At 40.9% G+C, this 20,803-nt stretch overlaps 1 protein-coding gene across 3 annotated transcripts in view; it reads left to right on the forward strand.

Annotated features, from left to right (window-relative positions):
- Positions 1-17,635: 17,635 nt before the first annotated feature.
- Positions 17,636-20,803, forward strand: part of BMP2K (BMP2 inducible kinase) — a 121,781-nt gene continuing 118,613 nt past the window's right edge. For 2 of the 3 annotated variants that reach the window (XM_027971124.2, XM_027971125.2), the window contains exon 1: positions 17,636-18,271. In XM_027971124.2, coding sequence (XP_027826925.2) covers positions 18,112-18,271 — 160 coding nt within the window. In that variant the 5' untranslated portion in view covers positions 17,636-18,111. Of the gene's footprint in view, positions 18,304-20,803 lie in introns of all 3 variants that reach the window. The other variant, XM_042251543.2, reaches the window with a different exon arrangement.

Below are 20,803 nucleotides of genomic sequence, written 5' to 3' on the forward strand. Positions count from 1 at the left end.
CTAGGTTGGTCATAACTTTTCTTCCAAGGAGTAAGCGTCTTTTAATTTCATGGCTGCAATCACCATCTGCAGTGATTTTGGAGTCCCCAAAAATAAAGTCTGACACTGTTTCCACTGTTTCCCCATCTATTTCCCATGAAGTGATGGGACCGGATGCCATGAACTTTGTTTTCTGAATGTTGAGCTTTAAGCCAACTTTTCGCTCTCCTCTTTTACTTTCATCAAGAGGCTTTTTAGTTCCTCCTCTTCACTTTCTGCCATAAGGGTGGTGCTGTCTGCATATCTGAGGTGATTGATATTTCTCCCGGCAATCTTGATTCCAGCTTGTGTTTCTTCCAGCCCAGCGTTTCTCATGATGTACTCTGCATACAAGTTAAATAAGCAGGGTGACAATATACAGCCTTGATGTACTCCTTTTCCTATTTGGAATCAGTCTGTTGTTCCCTGTCCAGTTCTAATTGCTGCTTCCTAGCCTGCATACAGATTTCTCAAAGAGGCAGGTCAGGTGGTCTGGTATTCCCATCTCTTTCAGAATTTTCCACAGTTTATTGTGATCCACACAGTCAAAGGCTTTGGCATAGTCAATAAAGCAGAAATAGATGTGTTTCTGGAACTCTCTTGCTTTTTCCATGATCCAGCAGATGCTGGCAATTTGATCTCTGGTTCCCCTGCCTTTCCTAAAACCAGCTTGAACATCGGGAAGTTCACAGTTCACGTATTGCTGAAGCCTGGCTTGGAGAATTTTGAGCATTACTTTACTAGCGTATGAGATGAGTGCAATTGTGCGGTAGTTTGAGCATTCTTTGGCATTGCCTTTATTTGGAATTGGAATGAAAACTTTTCCAGTCCTGTGGCCACTGCTGAGTTTTCCAAATTTGCTGGCATATTGAGTGCAGCACTTTCACAGCATCATCTTTCAGGATTTGAAAGAGATCCACTGGAATTCCATCACCTCCACTAGCTTTGTTCGTAGTGATGCTTTCTAAGGCCCACTTGACTTCACATTCCAGGATGTCTGGCTCTAGATGAGTGATCACACCATCGTGATTATCCGGGTCATGAAGATCTTTTTTATAGAGTTCTTCTGTGTATTCTTGCAATCTCTTCTTAATATCTCCTGCTTCTGTTAGGTCCATACCATTTCTGTCCTATATCGAGCCTGTCTTTGCATGAAATGTTCCCTTGGTATCTCAATTTTTCTTGAAGAGATCTCTAGTCTTTCCCATTCTGTTGTTTTCCTCGATTTCTTTGCATTTATCGCTGAAGAAGGCTTTCTTATCTCTTCTTGCTATTCTTTGGAACTCTGCATTCAGATGCTTATATCTTTCCTTTTCTCCTTGGCTTTTTGCTTCTCTTCTTTTCACAGCTATTTGTAAGGCTTCCCCAGACAGCCATTTTGCTTTTTTACATTTCTTTTCCATGGGGATAGTCTTGATCCCTGTCCCCTGTACAATGTCACGAAACTCTTTCCATAGTTCATCAGGCACTCTACCTATCAGATTTAGGCCTTAAATCTATTTCTCACTTCCACTGAATAAGGGATTTGATTTAGGTCATACCTGAATGGTCTAGCAGTTTTCCCTGCTTTCTTCAATTTCAGTCTGAATTTGGTAATAAGGAGTTCATGATCTGAGCCACAGTCAGCTCCCAGTCTTGTTTTTGTTAACTGTATAGAGCTTCTCTATCTTTTGCTGCAGAGAATATAATCAATCTGATTTCGGTGTTGATACCCTAGGCCCAACGTAAGGGAAACCCAAGTAAGATGGTAGGTGTTGCAAGAGGGCATCAGAGGGCAGACACACTGAAACCATACTCACAGAAAACTAGTCAATCTAATCACACTAGGACCACAGCCTTGTCTAACTCAATGAAACTAAGCCATGCCCACGGGGCAACCTAAGATGGGTGGGTCATGGTGGAGAGGTCTGACAGAATGTGGTCCACTGGAGAAGGGAATGGCAAACCACTTCAGTATTCTTGCCTTGAGAACCCCATGAACAGTAGGAAAAGGTAAAACGGTAGCATACTGAAAGAGGTACTCCCCAAGTCAGTAGGTGCCCAATATGCTACTGGAGGTCAGTGGAGAAATAACTCCAGGAAGAATGAAGGGATAGAGCCAAAGCAAGAACAATATCCAGCTGTGGATGTGACTGGTGATAGAAGCAAGGTCCGATGCTATAAAGAGCAATATTGCATAGGAACCTGGAATGTCAGGTCCATGAATCAAGGCAAATTGGAAGTGGTCAGACAAGACATGGCAAGGGTGAACGTCGACATTCTAGGAATCAGCGAACTAAAATGGACTGGAATGGGTGAATTTAACTCAGATGACCATTGTATCTACTACTGCAGGCAGGAATCCCTCAGAAGAAATGGAATAGCCATCATGGTCAACAAAAGAGTCCGAAATGCAGTACTTGGATGCAATCTCAAAAATGACAGAATGATTTCTGTGCGTCTCCAAGGCAAACCATTCAATATCACAGTAATCCAAGTCTATGCCCCAACCAGTAATGCTGAAGAAGCTGAAGTTGAATGGTTCTATGAAGACCTACAAGATCTTTTAGAGCTAACACCCAAAAAAGATGTCCTTTTCATTATAGGGGACTGGAATGCAAAAGTAGGAAGTCAAGAAACACCTGGAGTAACAGGCATATTTGGCCTTGGAATGTGGAATGAAGCAGGGCAAAGACTAGTAGAGTTTTGCCAAGAAAATGCAGTGGTCATAGCAAACACCGCCTTCCAACAACACAAGACAAGACTCTACACATAGACATCACCAGATGGTCAACATCGAAATCAGATTGATTATATTCTCTGCAGCAAAAGATGGAGAAGCTCTATACAGTTAACAAAAACAAGACCAGGAGCTGACTGTGGCTCCGATCATGAACTCCTTATTAGTAAACAAGAGAGTAGTAATTCTACTAAGTGAGAGTAATAAAACATTCCTCTGAACTATAGCATTAAGAATGAAAGGATGAAACTAAGATGAATTCATTTTTATTGATCAGCTAGAAGCTAAAATAAAGTTCCATTTTATTTCACAAAAAATTCTAAACTTAAATCATTTAATGCTGAACATGAACTGACTCATACAATTGTTTATTTTTAGTTAAACTTTTATAAGTGTGAATTTACAGGCGGTGGTAAGAAATAATACTGAGAGATCCCATGTATCTTTTGGTAACAGCTCACAAAACTATAGTAGGGTATCACTGACACTGATCCAGTCAGTTCATACAATATTTCCATCACCACAAGGAACCTTCAGGAGCACATCTACTTTCATCCTAGTTTCAACTCTCCTCAACTCCTGGGAACCACTAGTACCTTCTACATTTCTATAATTTTGTCATTTCAATAAGGTTACATAAACACACACATACCGACACATACATACACTTAATTTTTTTCAGCTGTGCCATGTAGCTTGTGGGATCACTCCCCTGATCAGAGGTTAAACCCAGGTCCCAGCAGTGAAAGCCACTGTGGAAAATTCTGAAAGAGATGGGAATACCAGACCACCTGACCTGCCTCTTGAGAAACCTGTATGCAGGTCAGGAAGCAACAGTTAGAACTGGACATGGAACAACAGACTGGTTACAAATAGGAAAAGGCTGTATATTGTCACCCTGCTTATTTAACTTGTATGCAGAGTACATCATGAGAAACGCTGGACTGGAAGAAACACAAGCTGGAATCAAGATTGCCGGGAGAAATATCAATCACCTCAGATATGCAGATGGCACCACCGTTATGGTAGAAAGTGAAGAGGAACTAAAAAGCCTCTTGATGAAAGTAAAAGAGGAGAGCAAAAAAGTTGGCTTAAAGCTCAACATTCGAAACATAAAGATCATGGCATCCGTTCCCATCACTTCATGGGAAATAGATGGGGAAACAGTGGAAACAATGTCAGACTTTATTTTCGGGGCTCCAAAATCACTGCAGATGGTGATTGCAGCCATGAAATTAAAAGACGCTTACTCCTTGGAAGAAAAGTTATGACCAACCTAGAAAGCATATTCAAAAGCAGAGACATTACTTTGCCGACTAAGGTCCGTCTAGTCAAGGCTATGGTTTTTCCTGTGGTCATGTATGGATGTGAGAGTTGGACTGTGAAGAAGGCTGAGCACCGAAGAATTGATGCTTTTGAACTGTGGTATTGGAGAAGATACTTGAGAGTCCCTTGGACTGCAAGGAGATCCACCAGTCCATTCTGAAGATCAGCCCTGGGATTTCTTCGGAAGGAATGATGCTAAAGCTGAAACTCCAGTACTTTGGCCACCTCATGGGAAGAGTTGACTCATTGGAAAAGACTCTGATGCTGGGAGGGATTGGGGGCAGGAGGAGAAGGGGACGACAGAGGATGAGATGGCTGGATGGCATCGCTGACTCGATGGACGCGAGTCTGAGTGAACTCCGGGAGATGGTGATGGACAGGGAGGCCTGGCGTGCTGCGATTCATGGGGTCGCAAAGAGTCAGACACGACTGAGCGACTGAACTGAACTGAGGCTACAAAGGAACTAGCAGTAAAGTTACATAAATGGAATAATTTGTTCTAAGGTTACAGTTTGCAATTTTGGGGATCAGCTTTTTTTACTCAGCATAATTCTGAAGGTTCATATAGGTCATTGAATGCGTCAAGAATACCTTCCTTTTTTTTTTTATTAAATAATACTCCTTGCTAGAGATGTACCATAATTTGTTTAACGTTACATATGTTAAGTGAAAGTCGCTCAGTCATGTCAGACTCTATGAGACACAGTATTCTGGTATTCTCCTGGAGTGGGTAGCCTTTCCCTACTCCAGGGGATCTTCCCAACCCAGCGAGTGGACCCAGGTCTCCCACGTTGCAGGCGGATTCTTTACCAGCTGAGCCACAAGGGAAGCCCAAGAATACTGGAGTGGGTAGCCTATCCCTTCAACAGGGGATCTTCCCGATCCAGGATTGGAACCAGGGTCTCTTGCATTGCAGGCAGATTCTTTACAAACTGAGATATCAGGGAAGCCCTGATAGCTTCACATGTTAAAGCTTCACATCTTTAACATCTGGTTGTTTCCAGTTTCAGATAATATGAATAAAGGTGCTATAAATATTCATGTACAGGTTTTCACGTAAAGTCCAGTTCTCTGGGATAGTTGCTCAGGAACACAAATGCTGGGTTGTATAGTAGTTGCATGGTTCGTTTTTAAAGAAACTGCCAAACCAGTTTTCAGAGTGGCTGTACCATTTTACATTCCCACCTGCAATGTATTGAGTAATTTACTTTCTCTGCATTCTTGCCAGCATTTGATATTGTCACTATTTTTTAATTTTAGTCATTCCAGTAGGTAGGTATTTACTTACATTGTGGTTTAAATGTACACTTCCCTGATGGTTTATAAAATTATATATCTTTTCATGTGCTTGCATTTTCATATCCTTTTCATGAAATGTATGTTTGTATCTTTTGTTCATTTTTCAATCAGACTATTTTGTTTTTCACTATTGAATTTGGAAAGTTCTTTATATATTCTAGATACTAGTTCTTTATTACATATGTGGTTTACAAATATTTTCTTCCAGTCTGGAGCTTCTCTTTAACAGGGCTTTTCCCAAGCAAAAGTTTTTTAATCTTGACAAAGTCCAACTCATCAGTTTTTCATTGATTCATCATGCTTTTGGTGTCAAATCTAAGAACACATTGCATAGCCCTACATACCAAATATTTTCTCCTACATTAAAAAAAAAAGTTTTATAGTTTTAAGCTTTCTATTTGACTCCAAGATCCATTTTGAGTTGACTGTTGCGTATTATGTGAGACTTACCTCCCTGTGTGTTCCTTTGTTGTTCCTTATTTACAGTACACATAACTTAAATATTTCCTATGTAGAACCACAACGGACAGTGTTATAGTTTTTGGCTTCCACCATCAATCTTAATTTAGAACCAAGAGGAGAAAGAAAACCTACTGTATATTTTTGCTTATCATGTTCTTCTGATGGTCTAAGCATTCTTTTTTATCATTCCCTTCCTGTTTAGAGAACTTCCTTCAGTCATTCTATTAGAGAAGGTTTGTTGATTTTCCCACAATTTTCTAAAATTACCAGTTGGTTCTTTGTATCTTCTGTCTAATTTCTGAGACTTTCTATATCCTTCCATTTGTTTCAAGAGTGTTTTTAATGGCTCACTGAAGCTTTTAATTATGACTGTTTTAAAGCCTCTGTTAGATAATTTTAATATCTTTGTCATCTTACTGTTGGCATCTTTTGTCTTATTTTTGAAATACGAGTTTGAGATTCACTCAGTCAACTTTAGTTTCATTCATTATGGAACCTTTGAAAGAATAGTATCAGTTTGAGTTCTTCCCACTTCTTGGTGTGGTAAGTCATTTTTAAAAAATAAAACTTGAATATTTTTGTATTCTGGAGCTTATTTAAGCCTGTGCTCAATAATAGCCATATGTGTCTAGTGGCTATCATATTGAACTGTCAGATACAGAACATTTGAACATCTTAGAAAACTACTGGAAAAAGGTGAAACAGTGAGAAAAATGGCTGATGATACTACTAAACATTGATTAAAATACAAGGGAAAGAAGAAAAATATGAGGAAGATAAATAAATGAACCCATGAATAACTTCCCTGGTGGCTCAGAAATAAAGAATCTGCCTGCACTGCGGGAGACCTGGGTTCAGTTCCTGAGTTGGGAAGATCCCCTGCAGAAGGAAATGGCAACGCACTCCAGTATTCTTGCCCAGATATTTCCATGGACAGAGGAGCCTGGTGGGCTACAGTTCATGAGGTCACAAAGAGTCAGACATGACTGAATGATGAACACTATGAATTACAGGGAAGGAAAAATGTAGATTTATTCACAAGGAAAATCTGCAAAATAGATACCAACCTATTATACTATCATACTGTGGACTAAATTTTTAGCCACTCTAGTTGCATGGGTCTGTCCCTAAAAAAGAAAAAGAATCCCTTTTTCTTTGAGCTGATGCAATTTGGAATAGTAAAGCTAATTGTTGTGACAGCTGAGATCAATGTGTATTGACCCTGACATTGCATATTATGTTACATTGAGATATATCTGACTTTAGCAAATGCTGGACATACTCCTTCAATATCATTTTATTTGACAGAGAGGTTATATTTACTTCATAGGAGTCAGTTTTTTTTTTTTTTAAAGATCATGTGACTTCCTTTTTATTTTATTTATTTTTGGCTGTGCTGCGTGTTCGTTGCTGCGAGGACTGCTCTCTAGTGTGGTACAGAGGCTTCTCATTGCGGTGGCTTCTCTTGCTGCAGAGCATGGGCTGTAGGGCGCGTGGGCGTCAGCAGTCGCTACACTTGGGCTCGTGCGGTTTCTGGGCCCTGGAGCACAGGCTCGGAGGTTGTGGCCAGCGGGCTTACTTGCTCTGCGGCATGTGGGATCTTCCCGAGTTAGGGATCAAACCCGTATCTCCTGCTTTGGCCGGCAGATTCTTTACCACTGAACCAGCAGGGAAGCCCTAGAATTAAACTTTTTAAAACAATAAGCTGAGATGATATAGAGATGACTTTGGCAAGAGAGTACAATTTTAGGGCAGCAAATCCCCAATAGAGATAAAATATATATAAATAAATGTAAAATGGCTAAAGATCATAAAGATTTTAGAACTAGAGCTTCTTGTTGTATAATTTATTCCACAAGTATTTATCAACGCATGTTATTACAGTTTAACCATCAGTTTCTCAGGTGAGAAACTGAGCTGTAGAGAAACTGGCTTCATTACTTAATGGGAAAACAAAAATATAAAAAACTTAGGCCATTTCATTCTACATCTAGTTTCTTTGTGATTTACATCATGTGGCCATTAAATGTCTTTCATAGTCATGTCAGCCAAACAACTTTGAAAAAAAAACAACCTTGGACTTTCTGACTCCATGATTAACTTATATTTTTCCCTCTAATTCATTCATTCCACATTTATTTACCAAGTGCCTACAATGAGCCAGGCACTAAAGTGCATCAGTGAACAAAACAAAGATCTGTGTCTGAACACTTATATTCTAGTGATGGTTAAAAAAAAAAAAAAAAGAATTATATATATATATATATATATATACATGCACATAATAAATTAGAAGATGAATACTATGAAAAAAAAGAAAATGTAGTACCGGTTAAAGGGGAATGAGATGGGACGTAAGCCATTCGTACAGAATCTATTATAACCATCTGATGGAATCTCGACTCTTCTCCAATATCCATTTCAAATGCCACCTCCTCTATGAAGCCCTCCTTAATACCTTAGCTAAAATTTATCTTTTCTGCTATGTTCCTTCGGAGAAGGCAATGGCACCCCACTCCAGTACTCTTGCCTGGAAAATCCCATGGACGGAGGAGTCTGGTAGGCTGCAGTCCATGGGGTCGCTAGGAGCAGAACACAACTGAGAGACTTCACTTTCACTTTTCACTTTCATGCATTGGAGAAGGAAATGGCAACCCACTCCAGTGTTCTTGCCTGGAGAATCCCAGAGACGGGGGAGTCTGGTGGGCTGCCGTCTCTGGAGTCGCACAGAGTCGGACACGACTGAAGCGACTTAGCAGCAGCAGCAGCTATGTTCCTTTAGCTTTTCCTATCTCTATTCCAGCACTTAGCATTCTGCCTTGTGTAAGATATAAAAGTATCTTTCTTTTCATCAGGCTGTAATTCCTGAATAAAGAGAATGTGCCTTATTAATCACATCATCTCTTAAAAGAATCACATGTGGTGGTAGGCGTAATAAGCATTTGTTTAATAGTGAGGCCTAAATTAAATGAATTGACAAAGACCCAGATTGTTTATAAAAGGTAATCCTGATATTAGAATTCAGAAATATAAATTCAGCATGCGGATATTGGGTGCCAATTTTCTGTCAATGCTAATTTTATTCCCTTCTCCCCAAACCTATGAGGCTAGAGAGAAGGTTTTCAGTTTTGTTGGAGAAAGCCTTTATTTTCTGCTCTTGCTGGATTTCTAATAAAACAAATACCGCATATTAACAGGCTTAAATCAAGCAAAATAGTGGCATGGTGAAAACCTTAAATTTCTCTTCAGAGCTGTCATGCATTATGCACAATCCACAAATTAACTGTTATACATTAGAATTTAGACAACTTAACCAACACTATAGCCCTTATATAATATCACACACTTCTCTGAGAAAATAAGATTTATATAAAATTGTCAATCTTCATTTCTCTTTTTGCCAATCAATTAAAAACACAGAAATAATCAAGCTATATTCTGTTTCTTTCATGAAATATACTGCTTTACATGTTCAAGACCAATAGGGCTTGTTGGTTAGGAAATGTATTTCTTGCAACATAATAACATACCATCTTGAATGTGCTGTTATAAATAATATTTACTACATTCAAAAAAAATAAAAAATAAATAATATTTACTGCATTCATAAGTATTGAATAAAGCATAGATAGCTATGAATTTAATTTTGATTATACATTCTGTAGGTATTCTAATCAGTAGGTATGAATAAAAGACATCCCCTAAACATTCATGTAACTAAAAGTACATATAGGTTTTGCATTTTAATTATTTAAAAAAATCAGTTTTAGATTTGGTTAGTGCATAAATATAAGGTGTTTATAAAATCTCAGTAATTCAGATATATTGAATTGGTTGAATTAGTGTCACTTTTTTGAATAGAGATGTGACGACATGAAATATTAATGAATGTTCTACTGGAATTGCTAATGATGGATTCTTCTGATGAAGAAGAACTTAAAACAAATCTCTTTTAAAAGGGAATGTGTTTACATTTTTGAAATTTTTATTAAAATGAGACATTGATGTTTCTCTTAGAGGTCATTATTTTTATCTGAGATGCACATATAGTGTACATTTCAATTAAAATTTACCCTGATGTGCAGGGCATTACTATAGAGGATAAGAATTAGAATTTTCATTATTAGAGAAACAGGGATTGACTACTCATTATGACTACTATAGGAAAGCTGATGGGTTGTAAGTGAGGAAGGCAACAACGGTGAGTCAAAGGGAAAATGTGCAAGTCAGAACAGAAGAAATGTTTTTAAAAAAAATACACGATGAGCATGAACACAAGAAAACATGCCTATACCCACTAGATTCAATGTCTGTTTGGTGTAAAGTTTGGATCTTAAGTCTTAACTCTGTTTTCCTGTGTGAGTACTACAAGGCTGTGTGCATGTGTATGTATCGGTCTGCAAAAAGCTCTATGTAATTAATTTTTTACGCAAAGGACAGCCAAGTTGCTAAATTAATTCTTTGTCTTTGAGGCTGTGTGTAAATGCTATCAAAATAAGTGATAAATTAAAAAATAATTGTTATGTAATATTATTTCAGTTTTAATTTTTTTAAGGTTTTGATAGGCATTTTTTGTCATATTGACATAAAAAAGTTCCAAGTTTAAATGGGCCAAATTTATAGTTGATTAATCCTTTTTGGTATAAAATATCTCTTATAATAACTATTTTGCTTAAAATGTACTGTTAGACATATTTCAAAGACCAAGGGTATTTATATATGTGTGCAAATTTTTGAGTTTAATATTTGTCAATACCAAATGACCATTTTAGCAAAAAGCTGCTTAAATATACACACATATGTCAAATTTATAAGTTTAGATTTATAAAAATGTACTAGTTTATGAAAAGGAAGTAAATGGGGACTTAGAAAAAAATATTTTATTTGGATAAAAATGACAAGAATTTTATTAAAATGTTAACCATGTTAACAGTAAAATTTTAAAAAATGTTAACAATAAATTTATTTTAGCTATAAATATTTTTTCCACTTCTGAGTAAAACTTTTTACTCAGGAGAGCTATTTCCTCTTGCGTCTTGTAGATGTTCTGACTTGCTACTAGTTTATCAGCAAACATTAGCTGGGTGTTGTCATAGTAAATGGGAAAAATGTTTTTAATCGGTCCCTATAAGTGGGCCCAGTGCTGTCAGCTGATAAGACAGAACAGAAACAAGGTGTCTGTTGAAGTATGAAAAATTAAAAGGTTAAAAAATTACACATCCTTTAAGAATGATTTCCTTGAATATTATATTTAGAGCAAAAGGCAAATTATATAATTGGATAAGGTCAACAAAAAGGAATTTATAAACATTATAACTTAAGAAGTGGGTACATAAAAATTTTCCATGTTATCTTGAAATATGCACCAAGGTGGTGTTTGATATTCCCCATGATGAAAATATGTGATAAAAAAATAGCTTTTATATAGTATCGAGTTACACTTCACTAAGATTTTTCCAAGGAAAGATCTATAATAGGAAACCTCTATTTTACCTTTAAACCAAAGTACAGTCAAATTTATCTTTGTTTACCTATACACTGATCGATTGCAACTCTTCCCTCAAAACATCTGTCTTTTATTCCTTTCTGTGAATCTAAAATATAATTTAAAAAACACATTTCAAAATACCAATCCAAAGTGGCATTTATTTTCCAGGCACTTTGTTTAATAATTTTTTTATCCTTTAAAAAATTAAAAAAATTTATTTATTATTTTTGGCCGTGTTGGATCTATGTTGCTTTGCGTGGACTTTCTCCTATTGTGGTGAGCAGGGGCTACTCTTCATTGCGATGGACTCGCTTCTCATTGCAGGGGCTTCTCTAATGACAGAGCTCTGGGTCTAGCCACATGGGCTTCAGGAGTTGTGGCCCACTGGCTTAGTTGCTCTGTGGCACGTGGAATCTTCCTGAACTAGGGATCAAAACCACATCCCCTGCATTTGCAGTTGGATTTTTATCCACTGAGCCACCAGGGAAGTCCTTAGTAAGTATTTAAAACCTATAATGTGCCTGGTGTTGGGTTATTTATGAAATGGAAATAAACATGAAAACTATATTTTATTTGACAGATTTATATACACTCTGCAATTAAAGGACATAGTTATGTTAGGCTTTGCTTGAGGAGCTGATCCTGTGGCCATAGAGCACAGCGAAAAAATATCCCCCACAACCTGTATTCTTCCTATTTTAAAGAAGAATAAGACTCAGGTGTAGAACAGCTAAGACACTTGGGATTTCAGACATACTTGACATTTGAGCCTGGCCTCAACCCCCTCACTCTACCACTTACTAGATTTTGGGCTAAGTTATTCACTTATTTATTCACATATTTATTCAAAGTTTTGAATAAATGTTCACTATAAGCATGTTAGGAGAAGGCAATGGCAACCCGCTCCAGTACTCTTGCCTGGAGAATCCCATGGATGAAGGAGCATGGTAGGCTGTAGTTCATGGGGTCGCTAAGAGTCGGACATGACTGAGCGACTTCACTTTCACTTTCATAAGCATGTTACTTGGCTCTGGGTTTTAAGAAAACAATGTGGCTCAGTGCCTTTCCTTAAACCTCTTCAACGGCAGCAGAGGGTGACAGGCACGGCATGAAGCCTTTATAATTAAGTGATCTCTGTGGTTCTAGATGTCTGTGAAGAGTCGTGTGGGGGACACATGAGTCCCTTCTACCTGGGACTGGCAGATGGCAGAGGTCAGGAAAGCTTTCACAGGGACATGGCCCTTGAGTTCCATATAGTCATCCTCTGAATCAGGTGATTGGGAGAAAGAACAAGACATTCTATCTTGCGTGAGCCTTGGGGCCTAAAACAGCTTGGGAAGAAATGAAAATGGTTCAGGGTGGCTGGAGTGAGAGAGCTCTAAGTCAGGCAAGTAATACCTACTTCCCTTGTGAAAGGATCGAATACATACAGTGTTAAGCACAATGCCAGAGACATACTAGACGCTCAATAAATGTTCCTGTTCCTTCTTCAGTTTTCCCATTCATTATATCGCCTTCCAGCTTGAAATTCCGTGACTTACCATATTGCATGTGTTATTGTATGTTGGTTCATATATAGCACTATTCATGCATTGGAGGAGGAAATGGCAACCCACTCCAGTATTCTTGCTTGGAGAATCCCAGGGACGGGGGAGCCTGGTGGGCTGCCGTCCATGGGGTCGCACAGAGTCGGACATGATTGAAGTGACTTAGCAGCAGCAGCAGCACATTGTATCAATAAATAGTCTCTATCACAGATGACAGAAATATGGGTAAAATAAGAAGTGAATTTTGATAAGGGATTGATGCAAATCTGACTTTAGCTTCAACCCTTTCTTTCTCTGTGTTCCTCTGTAGTAACTTAAAGAGTTGCTTGAGTAAATCTGAATATTGTGCAAATGCAGAGATTTAGCATCAGTTCAATACATGGGGACACGATTCACTATCTGTCCATAGGAATTGCCCACCTGCTTCCAAACCCAGAAGAGCTGTTTTTCTGTTCCCAGAAGTTTTGATGATCATAACATCAACCATACTGTCAGGAGATTTGAAGGCAACATCTCATCATTGCACAACCTTAGAGACCATGATTTCTGTCCAGAACTTACTGTCAACTCTATTTCAATACACAATCTTTCCTCTCTGCCTCTGTTATGGCTTTGTACATGTCTCCTCCCATCCCCCAAGAGCGTAAACTCTGAAATCTTGACTTTATTCAACTTTGCATCATCTAGTTACTCCCCCAATACACAGTGCTTTACCCATTGGAGATGTTCAGCGAATACTTAACTTTTCTGTATACCTAGTTAATCAGAAATTGTCACTTATCATAACAGGGTTCCCTGAACTTAAGTAGCACACTCTTGTTAAGTGAGTGATACGGCCCAAGGGCATAGGAGGGTATCTTATCACCTTAGACTGTAGCAATCGTATTGTTTATTGTGTGTTTTCAAGGAGAGTCTCCATGGTGTGGTCATTAAGAGCATTAGCTATAAAGCCATACTACCTGGTTTTGAAACCTGTTACTAGTCACAAGACAGACTTTGAATGTGTAACACATCTCTCTGTGAATTAGTATTCTTCTCTGTAAAGCAGTAGTAATTTGAAGTGTTATTTCACAGTGTTATGAGGAATTACTGAGTTAATATATGTACTTTTAAATAGCAGTGGTACATTGCGAGTGCCCAATAAGAGTTAGTTGTTATTTTATGCTCTGCTAAGTTTTATATGAATGTAACTGGGAGCAGGGTAGTAGCTCGGCCACAAGAGCAAAATACAAAGGCTAACAAGAAGAGGGAGGGCAGGAACATATCCAGACGTGACTGTAATCCATTTCGAGGACAAATGCTTCCTGAGGCAGCAAGATATTCCTGACATGAGGTTTGAGCCTGAGGTGCTGTCTACCTGGTGGACTGCCCCCCACCCCCTCCCCAGTTCAACAGGGTCAGGGATCAAAGTACCTCTCTTGGTGGTAAAGTTGCCTATTTCTTGCAGTCTTTTTTAAAAGCATGGTAAAAGTTATAGGAAAAATTCTATCACAGAGAAATAATTTATGTCACATGAGTCATTTCTCTTATTAAGAATATTCTTGAGCATCTTGGTATTTTAAGCTATGAGAGTGATCTTTCTTACATGCATATATACATATTTGACAGGTATATTAATGACGTTGAGCAGTCTTAACAGAGGATTTAAATATTACTGATACTTTAAAAGTATTTTTAAATGGATATACTGATGTGCATGTGTGCATGCACAGAGTCATGTCGACTCTTTGTGACCCCATGGACTGTACCCCACCAGACTCCTCTGTCCATGGGATTTTCCAGGCAAGAATACTGGAGTGGGGTGCTATTTCCTTTTCCAATATATATATGCATATGTTCTTTTAATGGGCTTTAGGACTACCTTTTTTTTGGAAAGCAAAGATACAGGCATAGGTATAAAGTAATTGTTAGGCAGGGAAGATAATTTTTCCTGCTAGTAAAACATAATGAGGTTAATCATGATTGAAGACACATCATCAAAGGAAAACATTGACTCGGGAGGAAAAATGATCAATCAGGCTTTGGAAGAGATGACTTATAAAAGTAATTAAGGCACTGGTATGAATAAGCCTTTTGGGATGAGCATACTTTGTTCACGCCAGTCTTTCTTCACATATGTCTTTGAGAGCCACCTTAGTGCAAAAAAGATGAGAATCAAAGTAACAAGAAGCGTTATAACTTTCCAGTAGAAGACAGAAATATAACAATAATCTCCCCCACCCCCATCCATTGTCAAATTCTTTCCCATTTGAGGATCTCAGAATGCTTCATTTGGCTACAATGATTTGTTGACTTTATAGGTATACTGTAACATGAAACCTTGCAAGCTGGAACAATCTGCTTTTTAAAAATGTCTTTATCATGCGGCTAGTTTCCAACTATTTTCATTGCAGGGCAACTATAAACATTTGAAAGATTGACATACATATCAAAAAAAAAAACCTGAAATGTAATTTTTTTACTTTTATTAAACTATTTTATACCTGTATTCTGTTAAGACACCTTGATGACAGTGGTTAGCATGGTCAGAATGTACCTTATCCAGTTTTTTTTCCTAGAGATTTTCCAACAGGAAGCCCAAGTGAAAGGAGTGCAAAACTAAGACTAGAATTCTCACTATAGTTTTTCCACTGATTAATATCTCATTTTCTGCCTACAAATTGGTTTAAGGACACTCAATTTTAATTTACAGAGTTGCTAAGGATACAATCTGATAGTTAATATCAACATCTTTTGGTAGTGTTTGTAAATGTTGGCATTCTTATTAGTAACACAATGTTTTTGCATTCTTGTCACAGACTATTGTGGAGTAAACAGAGATCAAACAATATTCCTATTTTTTATTATGTGTTTGGTGAAAAATTAAAAGAATATATTGCTTAGTGTTACCCATAATTTTTGAGATAGGGCCTATATCTTTAATGATCAACTTCCAAGTCAGAAGTCAGGTTATTTGGGTACACAGAAGTGATTTTTTTTTTTTTTTAAACCACAGCAATTGTGGTAAACTGGCTCCCAAACTCATCACAGGAGACTTCCCTTACTCTTGTGTGGTCATCACGTAAAGCCATATTAGGCCCAAACTTTCCATGTTAGGCTGACTGCAGTTTTGCCATTGTATGAAATAACGAAATTTCTCAGTTATTCAGCTTGAAAAACTATAATTCGAATACCATAGGAATGAGACTCCACAGTGAATCCCCACAGTTAGGAGAATGGTCTGTTTATTTCTAAATGGAAATCCCCCATTGTCACACCACATCAATGATCTGCATATAAATCTGACTTCCATAGACCTGGAGTGTGCTTCAAAGGTCACATCTCTAGATGAAGAATCTTAGTGGGTTATGCAGTAAAAATGCCCCAAATCCAGAGCACTGTGTTGGCAGAAATAGCTTCTCTCGAAATAGCAGACGAGAAGAAAAAAAAAAAAAGGAAGATTTCAAGCCCCAAAACTTTTGCCTAAGTACATTTCCTAACGTTTCTGCCTGTATCTCATTAAAAAGCTGGATTAAGAAATGGGGGGCGGGGCATGGTGGGGATAGAACCACAGTATCTACTTTCACAGAAGGTGCATATTGGAGTCCTGCAGACACAATTTATTTGGCCTACATTTAAAAAACTTGGGAAATGCCCTATTAGGGGTAAAAAACAAACAAACAAAAAAAAACCCTAGATGTCTCCTTTACAAATGGAACGTTTGGCCACAGTGGGCCTGTATTCATTACAGGGTGGTGGTTCCGCGGGTGGGGATGGATGGGAAGTAGGGTGTATTTGAGAATGAACTCTGTGATTTCCCATTCCTTACCATTCTGAACGTCTTACACCAACGTTCACTTTGCCTGTCTCACGCCGCAGGCACTGAAATTCCTGCAGTTTATGAAATGGATGCAACGGGTCTTTTTTTAATGGGCAAACCTCTGTTAAGGGGCGGGGGGGGGGGGAATGACTGGTTTTGCTTGCAAACAGTCCTAAATCTGTCGTTTTTCAACGATCTGAGCCTAACCTACTTTTCCCGAATGGCCCGAAGTATGAAACTAAGTATCAAAGGATGGCCCTCGCAGTCGCAGCTGTCACAAGCCAGCCATGTGACCTTGGGCAAGGCCGTTAAACTCTCTTGCCCAAAGGTGATGAAAGGTCTTGAAACGGACTGAATACCTGTTCTGAATACTTCGCAGGGTGGTTGCAGAGCACACACGAGATTCTGAAAGTACTTGTAAGTCATTTATAAACCGCAAAACGCTCCCAGCACAAGCGGCTGTTACCGAGTGCGACACCACGGCTTTAGAAGTTAGGTTACTGAAATCCGCTCTAGTTCTGTGCTGCTCCCACCTCCCACGCTCGGGGGTGGGCGAGCGGAAGAAGGTTCTCGGGAGAATTTCTGGAAAAACGTCTTCGAAATGCAGGGAGAAAAGTCCCTTCACAGGGGTGAAGTTGTTGGCGGCATTTTTAAGCCCCCGAGTGACATACCAACCTCTCGCCGCACAGCCAGAGCCAAAACCGGTCCCCTGAACACCTCCCTGCTCGAAGCCGGGACCTCAGGAAACCGGCCTGAATCCTCCCAGCCAGGCCCCCCGACCCGGGATTCCGGACCTCGCCCTCGTCCCCAACCCCCACTATCGCCTCCCCCGTCCCCCCCTCCACGTGACAAGAGCCGGAACCGTCACTTCCGGCGGCGCAGGCAACGCGCCTGCGCGGGGCGCCTTGCCTCAGTGAGCGGTTGGCAGGGGCGCCGCGCCGCCAACGGCCGCGAGTGGCGGGCGGTGCAGGTTCGGCCGGGGCGGCGGCGGTGCGGTCCAGCGGGTGTGAGGCCTGAGTGGTCCAGCCCACTCCCCGGAGGGACCGGCCGCCCCGCCCCCTTGGCCCTCTCCCTCCCAGGCGCCCTCCTCCGGGGTTCGCGCTCCGGGCGCCTGGCGCGGCGGCGAGGGCGCCCGAGGCACTGGCGGAGGCGGCCGCGTCGCTCCCGCACTCGGGCCCGCCCCCTCGCGCCCCGCCCCGTCCCCGCCCTCCTCGCCGCCCTCTGCGGGAGCCCGGCAGCTGCAGCGGAGCCGCGGAGCGGGCGGCGGGGCCGGGGCAGTGCGCTCGGGGCGCGCGGAATGTGAGGCTCGGCGGGCCGCAGCGCGCACGGACGCTCGGACAGGCGAGGGGCGGTGACCCCTCGCGGACGCCCCGGCCGCGCACGCCGGGCCGGGCGCTCGCCCTCTCGCTCGCCCTTAGGCGCGTCCCGCGCCCTCCAGCGCGCCGGCGGGACCATGAAGAAGTTCTCTCGAATGCCCAAGTCGGAGGGCGGCGGCGGCGGCGGAGCGGCGGGTGGCGGGGCCGGCGGGGCCGGGGCCGGTAGCTCGTCCGTGGGGGTCCGGGTGTTCGCGGTCGGCCGCTACCAGGTCACCCTGGAGGAGTCGCTGGCCGAAGGTACGGGCGCCCGGGGAGGCTCGGGCAGGCAGGTGAGGGAGGGCTGGGGTGTGGCGGTAGCTTCTCCCGTTCTCTCCCGCTTCTTTCCGCGCCTTCGCGGCTCACTCTCCTGCTTTCTCGGCCAAGCCGGCGGGGGCTCGCGCCTAAGTCGGCTTTTCTCGCCGCCGGCAGCTCTGACCCGTGCACAGTTCTTTCAGCACGAGTTTGTCATTTTCACTCCCTCTTGAGGCTGGGAGATAAATAGGAAACGTCTTAGCGAGGGCTGCGGTGTCATGATTGAACCAGTGACTCATTAGAGGTTCAGATCGAGCAGGATTGGGTCTCCTGTCTCCCCGCTGTGGCTCAGTAGGCTGTCCTGCACTAGCCTCTCCACCCGCGCCGCAGGGCTCAGGACCCCGCAGCGCCGGGTGTTCCGCCTGGGTTTGCTCCTGCTCAGTCATCAGTTGAAAAACAATTTATTTCTGTCTGTGCGCGTGCTGGAGGTGATGCTTTGCCCCAGATTTCAGTCAGTGGGTTGCCATGGGGGGAGCAGGTAAACTTGAAGTCCGCTTTGTTGTTTAGAATCTTCTCTATGAGACCAGTCATATCCTTGCTGGACGTCTCTTTGATAGTACTTTAAAAGGCGGTAGGAAAGGTTAACTTTCACTTGAGAAGTTTTGTTTGGGAACTCTCATTATCTTTACCGGGTTATGTCAACAGTTGCAGGGCTGCTTACAAAAAAGTTTACTCTTTTTAAAAAAAGAAAAAAATCTTACACTTTAGTTTTGTGTATCGTGTATAATTGGCTTGTAGGAGATAACTTGTTTTGTCGCGTGTTTCACTGGCTTTTGAGTTTTTAATCGCAGAATGATATTACCAAAAAAATACTTAAATACTTATCAAGAAATAATTTGTTGGTGTGCTTAGTCCCTCACTTGTGTACGACTCTTTGTGACCCCGTGAACAGTAGCCCACCAGACTCCTCGGTCCATGGGATTCTCCAGGCAGGGATACTGGAGTGGGTTGCCATTTTCCTTCTTCAAATTTCTTGGTAAATGGCCCTTTTAAGTTCCAAGATTAAGAGAGAAGAAATCGAAGACAGTAGTTTTGGTTCTCTGAGAGCTAGTTGTTGATGTGGTTTGGAGACAGTAGACTGAGATTCCACTTGTGCTTTTTGAAATGCTGTAAACAATAGCAAATGAGTACAAGAGGAAAAATGAAAGGTTATTGTCTATAACATACTCTAAAGAGAAAGAAGATTTGAATGGTTCAGGGATGGATGCATTGTTTGGCAAGCCATTGCCCCTAGTAATGAGCCTGGCTGAATCTTAGAGAGGTGGGAGGAGGATCTTTAGCTTGTCAAATAATGAGTTGTATGGTAATGGGTGTTGACAGACAGATTTACTACGCTGTGAAAGTTCCTATCGCATTATGTTACAGGAATTTCAAATGTTTTAGTTGTAGCTCAAGCTGTAGGTTTTCAGAAGACATGGCTGTTAACTCGCATGCTGTACTTCTGTCTTTTGAACTGCAGTAACTAATTCAAGTGTGACTTGAGTAATATTACACTCACTTCATTTCACTAAACCCCAGGTGAGTCTTTTATTTAATAGAAGGAAATCATCAACATTTCATGAAAGTAGACTTTGGATTTGTAGCTTTTGCCACTGCTCCATGCATGTCCTGTGATTACTTCTGAGCAAGCTATTTTCAACAAAAAGTAATTTTGGAAAATGCAAATAAAAAATTTTCAAAAGGGGAGTGCTCAACCACACACAAAAAAATTTAAAAGAAAAATTCTTTCAGTCACTAATGTCACTGTTAATGTTCTGCTGCCTTTTGCCATAATTTGTCATTTCTTTTGGAAAAATCTGCAGTCAAGTGTTAGGAGGAAGCAAGCATTGAACCAACTCTTTTGAAAGATGGCACTCCTCCCACCCCCATCCCAACCCCGCCCCCAACACCCCCAGCTCCTGGACCTAGGCTTTTGGCCTTCTGTGGAGGGAAGGCTGAGTCCTTGGTCTTGTTCCCTTATGTATTTCTTTTTCCAGCACACACACAACTGAAATCTATATTCGGTTCACTCTTTGATTCTGACGATATATTGTCATTTCATATGCTTCATATTCTCTCTTCTTTCCAAATATGCCGCAGTGTAGATGTTTAAGTACAAATGTGGTTTACATTCAAGAATGATCATTCCTTTAATTTACAGGTACATTTGCCCAGTTGTAAGATTATGGCAAGTGCTTTTGAAAAGGCGTTAGTGTTTAGAGCACCTGAATTGGGGAGAGGTTTACCATTGAATGGGAAAAAGGTAGAAGCAAAGATAGCAAAAAACACGCTTAGTAGGTTTTCCATTTTTGTTTTGTGTCAGTGTTGTTTAAATGGAGCCAGGACTCTGGATGCTGTGTCCTGCGTGTTTTGCCCTGCTATTGCTCAGAATGACTTCTGCAGTGTCTTTGAGTCTTCAGTCACCCTGGTGGGAGTGCTGCCTGTCTCCCTCCCTATGTACATACTTGATTCTCATTATTCATAGAACTTATGTTCTTT

Source organism: Ovis aries, chromosome 6 (genome assembly GCF_016772045.2).
Source record: "Ovis aries strain OAR_USU_Benz2616 breed Rambouillet chromosome 6, ARS-UI_Ramb_v3.0, whole genome shotgun sequence".
NCBI lineage: Eukaryota > Metazoa > Chordata > Mammalia > Artiodactyla > Bovidae > Ovis > Ovis aries.